The 6,423-nt window shown below is 37.4% G+C and overlaps 1 protein-coding gene across 3 annotated transcripts in view; it reads right to left on the bottom strand.

Annotated features, from left to right (window-relative positions):
* The window catches only part of LOC124389974 (WD repeat containing planar cell polarity effector), an 89,701-nt gene that overhangs the window by 40,717 nt on the left and 42,561 nt on the right, over positions 1-6,423 (bottom strand). For all 3 annotated transcript variants that reach the window (XM_046855616.1, XM_046855615.1, XM_046855617.1), the window contains one exon: positions 1,167-1,361. In XM_046855616.1, coding sequence (XP_046711572.1) covers positions 1,167-1,361 — 195 coding nt within the window. The remainder of the gene's footprint in view (positions 1-1,166; positions 1,362-6,423) is intronic.

The raw sequence follows: 6,423 nt of genomic DNA, 5'->3' as shown, positions 1-6,423 counted from the left end.
TTGCCAAGACGTACGCATTTGAGTTGCCTTTTTCTCGCCAGGGATCGACAGAGTTCAGTTGTCTCGGTGTGAACGCGTATGTTTTCTGTGATTGTGGTGTTTCTAAACACAATTTTTCTCGTCTCGTTCCATTTTATTGGCGTCGCCGGACACTAAAACAGTGCGTCCAGCTTCGCCCCACCACTGGCGAACCACTTCTCGTCCACGTGCCCGCTGCCACATACTTATATACTGTATAATTTCTACATTACGCTTCTGTTAATTGCTCTGTTTTGCTAAATTAAGGCTAGGCCATGTTTCGACTTACGATATTTTCAAGTTATTTTCAAGTCTGGGACTACCTGTATCGTAAGTTGAGACATGGTCCAGCCTACCCAGGAGTCTGAAATAATGGTATTCAGTGTGTTCTAGTTTAGAGAAGAGAAACAAAACAAGAAAATTGAAAAAAATTAGCTTTAACACAGAAAAATTACAATATTTTTATTGTTATATCACTATCGAAAGATCAAATAATCGTAGGTTGAACCATTGTAACTTTTGGACTACGAGGTGGTATCAAAAACTTTTAAGTCTAGTTTCTTTTACTGAATGTCCTGCCTTAGATGACCTCGCAATTGACGGTCTTTCCCCTGGGGACGAATTCTCCATGCACAGTGCCCCGAATGTCCAAAAAGACAATGAGCATGCACTTGGTAAAGCTGCGAATCTGCCTCGCCTTTTTCGTTCTAAAAGATGATTTTTTTGTCACCAGTGATGATCCTCGACATGAAGGTCGGCTCATTCACGGCACTAATTGCACAGCTCCCGATGTCCACAGGATGATGCCTTTTGGCACACTGAATTATGAAGTTCGGTGCTCCCTGAGACTGTGCGTGCAGGCTTGTGCTGCCATCTGCTGGCATGTTATAAAACCAGTCTCTTTTAGATACCATCATACCTTATTCAGAAGTCCAAAATGTAGAGACATCTATAGACATCATCAACTGGTTATTAAACTCAGTATTGAAATGCAGAATGCACACCACTGATTTGAAGAGATTTGCATGCACTTGTACATGATTTTCGACAAGAACATGACGTGCTGGATGGCGTTTTTTTTTTTACTGTTTGGACGTGTGGTTTTTATGTGTAGGATGGTGTTTTTTTTTTTTACTGTGTATACGTACCATAAGTCCGGGGCTTTCTGAAAATCCAAGCAGAACCAGATTGGCCCGCTCTGAGGCACTGGGCACCGGTGACCAAGGCCACACTTCGTCATGGCTGCCTTGCCACCAGCACACACCCACGTCCTGTGCACGGTTCAGTGCCACGCGCCTGCTCGTACGCCGACCGCCTCCTCCTGCCAGCTCCAAGGATGAGACCTGGAAGGGAACCAAAATAAACAAACCAAGCCAGAATTCTGTCATCCAGAGATTACTGCAAACAAAAGGTTTTTTTTTAACAGCTTAATACATACAGTATTACAGGAACAAAACATGTTTAACAATTACACCTGATAAAAGTTTTCAGTATTATATCTGCACAACTCTATGTTGGGCTCATTCTTATACAGTAAATACACAGTGAATCCTCAGGTATAACATTTTTTTGCTATACAAAGTCAAATTCTGCTGCATTCATTTAAAAAAAAAGTTTCAGAGTTTCTGATCACATAAGACCACAGTCCCATGCTTCGAATGCTTCTCAACCTGCTGCTTGGTTTCAGGCTATTGTTTTTAATAGTGTTTTTTTTTTTTTTTTACTTAAAGCAAATTTCATTCCATTATTAATTTCTAGGAGCATGCAGTTTTGGGTTTGTATGCTCTGTGGGGTAAAGTCTTAATGAGATCTCCTGGTGCTAACACACAGCTAAATTCGTGCTCACAGCCTGTAGCCTGTATTCATAAACAATCTCATGTTTAGAGATGCTAAGGGCTCGCACATCCATTGTTTTGGCCACAGCTGGAAAATTGATATATTGCTAGAAAAATCTCCTGCAAGCCAAAGAGTAAGAAAAAAGGAAAAACATTCAAATTGACCAACGTACTGAAAGGCAGCTACAGAAAAGCAAAATGGCCAACCTACAGTAGAGAATGATGAAAATACAGAAATCTCAACATATCCTGTGACATCAGATGTTTGTTCTTGGGGGGGGTCAAGTGTTAAATACACACATCAGGCCTAAAGCAGGAATATGTTTAGCAGCAAAGAATAGACCACATATGCCTGGTAAGATCCAGTATTTTTTGTTCATACAGCGTGTTTGGCAGACGTTTCCCAAAATAACCCAAATTTGAATATCTTAAGATGTTATATCTTCATACAGGTGTTTTATGAATAAATGAAATAGATTTAGGATTTGCCAGAGAGGGTCAAATGAATAAAAATGATTCCTTCTCCTGATGGAAAGATGAAGACTGGTTTACTTTTAAAAAAGTTTTGTTTTTTGGTTCAGTAATGTTAAATCAATAAAAAACCTCATAGTTACAGAAAGTTCTTAATTTCACAAAAATATAGTTGAATCTCCAAACCATTTTGGATACTATGTGAATAGATGTTTTTCCTCCATAAATGATTGGTCTTCAAAACAAAAAATAAAAAAATAAATCACAATTTCTGCTTTCAAAAACATCACTTAAGGATGACTCAGCATTTATTTATATCGGATAGGCTACCTATAAATTCTACATAGATCTGTGGAGATGTGTTAGGATGGGATTCTTGGACTGTGAAGGTATAGAATATGTGCAGTGTGATGGTTTTCTCTTAAAAGTAAAAAATAAAAATAAAAAAAAAACAAAAAAAAAAACGCAAATGAAGATTGTAGATTGTAGACTGATGCCCAGTCTACCCTTACTTATATAATCTAACTAAAAAACATAAACTCATAAACATTATTGATAAATCTTTAATAATTTAGACCAAAGCTTTACTATTGTATCTCCTCACAACCGCCAATTTCTTCTCATTTATTTATTTCTAATCAATTCAGTGAATTTAAATTCAATTTCAATTTTGTCTTTATCTATTAGAAATTATTTTAAAAACTTTATCCCCTCTTTTTTGCACATATTTCTGCAGTGCTCTTCTTTGTTTTAGTGATAATTTGACAGTAAAGGAACATTTTGACGGTGATGTTTTAGTATCTTTAGATCTTTAAACCGAATGTTTTTAACACATTTCTTCTTAAAAAAAAAAAAAATTATAAAAAATTATATTTTTTTTTATAGGCAAAAAATATAAGCAAATTTTACATTAGATAATTTTTTTTTTACATTAGATTTCCTGTAGTTTTTTCTAATAAGATGCAGTACTCTATATAGTTTTATACGACAGTATTATTATTATTATTCTATATTATATATATTATTATTCTATGTAACACTATAGAATTTTTAGCAATATCCTAACTTAATTTTATATATTTAAATATAAAACACATGGTACATATTTTAAATATATACAAACTTTTCATATATTTTATACATAGAATTTTATTTATTTATTTATTTTTTACACATATAGGTTGTATTTCAGCTACATTATTTACCACTTCTACTGTTATTTGCTCAACAGCTACTGCATATATTCAATGCCCACAGCATATTTATTCATTTGCAATAAATAAATGATATATTTACAACTATATATTGATTGCTAATCTAAAAGATATTCAGTACACGATAAGACGCGGTTGAGTATCGGCCCATTTAAAAGAGATACAGCATTTATTTGAACTTATTTGGATCAAAGATTTATTTCGAATGTTTGAATTCTTTTACACTTTTAAAATTCGTTAACAATAAACAGCTAAATCAAAGGCTAGAAAACAAGCAGGCATTGGCTAGAAGGATAAAACCTGGGTATTTGACATATCTTTACACTACAATGCCATTCTGTTGTGAATATTGTGTTGTGAAAAATCTTTCCACGTTGTCCAGCTGCTGTGATCCTTCTATTCAGCCGCGCCAGCCAAAGCCATCTCCATACAGACCATTATAATGGCCTTATCTTTTCCATTCCCAGCATAAAAGAGTCTCAAAGCCCACTGCCACCGCTCTGTGTGTGTGTGTGTGTGTGTGTGTGTGTGTGTGTGTGTGTGTGTGTACTGTATCTGGGCATAGAGCTTCAGCCAAGACTCTGCATTATGCCTTCATTTAGACTCATGATGATCTGCTTAACCAGGACATTTCTATTAACACACAAACACACACACGTTCTGCAAACCTGCGGTTGCATGTTTTCAATTAAATCCCTTTTTCTCAAAATCCTTGCTTCTGATTGGCCAGAAAGTGTTGATTAATTTTCTATAACAGCAGCTCTGACAATCGCACTGAACGAGGTTTATATCATTGTACTGATTCTTACACATTTAAATTTTCATCACCGACAAAAAAAGAATAAACAATTTCCATAAATAAATACGAATGACTGTGGAATATGAAGAACAGTGTCAGGACGTGCCATGGAAACACTGGTCATGAAGTGTTTTATTCCTCACAAAACTATAATTTGTGAAATTCCTACATTCAGAAAACATTGCCTTACCTGTACTACAACAACAACACCTCCACCACCACCACCACCACGGTGGAATAAAACCATTTTCGACTCGTTTTTCTCTCTTTCCTCCTCTTCACTTTTATTCCCTCCTACTTACTTACTTACCTTCTCTATCTGGCCTGTTTGCTGGTCAGCAATAACAGCAATTTTTTTGGCGGGATGACGATGCCTCAAGGGGTAAACACATGAGGCAAATGAACAATAATATTACAGAAAATAACTCTGAGCTCAATGCTGATAAACAACACCTGGTAAAGGGAAAACATTTTTAATCTCTCGTTTCACCCTCTCACTTTTTTTTTCCTCCTCCGCCGAACAGGCCCGCGTTTGACGGTCAGCAATAATCGAACCCACTTTCGAGAGGATTAGGCTCCGGGCTTAGTCCGGTGAAGCGGGTAGCGGACGGGGCCTCCTATGGGGTCATTTGGGGGGGGGGTTTGGCAGTGTTTTGGGGTGGGGGTGGGGGTAGTTGGGAGGACGATTAAGGGGTCTCGCTTATCAGAAGCATGCTGCTGGAGCCAGACTCATGGCAGGAGAGATTGCTTTCATACTCGTGCCGCCACCACAAAGCGCATCACTAATGCGATAAATGCGTGCGAGTTAAAGAGTCATGGCACACTCGCATTATTGTGCCATTCTCACCAATCAGACGAGGCCAAAGACGTGATCGTCGCTGCTCTTTTTTTCTTTCTTTTTTTTTTTTTTTAACAGGGTTAATACCTTGGAGAAAAAAAGAATTTTATGCCGGAGCGCATTTTAGATGTACACGAGAGCGAGAACGATAGGGCAACGCAGGACAAAAAGAGAAAGGGACGCCAGAGAGCACCTGTTTTCCCTGAAGAGGAGATGGACTTGACCTCTGACCTCGCCATGCCGCTTACTTGCTGTGTGTTCGTGAAACAAATGCAGGCGCCACATGTGCAAAATTCTCAGCTTGACTCTCTCTCTCTCTCTCTCACACACACACACACACACACACACACACCTTTTCTTTATGTACAGATTAAAGCAATTATGAATGAATAATATCTAGAACAGTGTTTCAAGATAAAACACAATGCTGGGGATTTTACTTTAAAAAATAAATAAATTTGCCAAATATAAATATCAGACGAAAATTAAACACTACTTATTCTATATTTTATATATATATATATATATATATATATATATATATATATATATATATAAAATACTATAGAATTAAAAATTGGATATATTTTAGAGGAGTCAATGTACAGATTTACTGTTCTCTAAAAATAACTCAACATACAGCCATTATTGTCTAAATAACTGGCAACATAAGTGAGTAGACCCTCAGTGATAACAGCTGTGTGTTGTTTAATCATGCAAAACCGCATGTCCTTTTCATCATGTTCATGTTTATATCTGCTTGACGGAACCATACAAATTTGTTTATCTTGTGTTAAAGCAGTTAAAATTTGGTGCTTTGAGTCCAATTCTCTCATACTGCCCACTGGATGTTCAACATGGCAAACAACAATTTGAGAATTAGAATTGTTGCTCTCAACAAATACGTCCGAGGCTATAAAAAGATCAGTAACATCAGGAAACTGAGTTACAGTACAGTGTTCAGGGTCATACAGAGGTTTTCCAAGACAGGTTCCACTCGCAAGGGTCCATCAGAGAAGTCGAGTCCTCGTGCTGTGCGTCAGGTGCAGAAGCTGCTTCAAAAAACAGACGCATGAGTGCTGCAGCATTGCTTTAGAGGTTGCCGAAGCAGAAGGTCCACTTGTCAGTGCTCAGACACAACAAGCCGGACACTGCAACAAGTCGGTCTGCATGGCCTTCATCCCAGAAGGAAGAGTTTCTGAAGCTGCTCACAAGAAAGCCTGCAAACAGTTTGCTGAAGACGACCTG

This window comes from Silurus meridionalis, chromosome 8 (assembly GCF_014805685.1).
Source record: "Silurus meridionalis isolate SWU-2019-XX chromosome 8, ASM1480568v1, whole genome shotgun sequence".
Classification (NCBI taxonomy): Eukaryota; Metazoa; Chordata; class Actinopteri; order Siluriformes; family Siluridae; genus Silurus; species Silurus meridionalis.
This window is presented reverse-complemented; position numbering and strand designations above follow the sequence as displayed.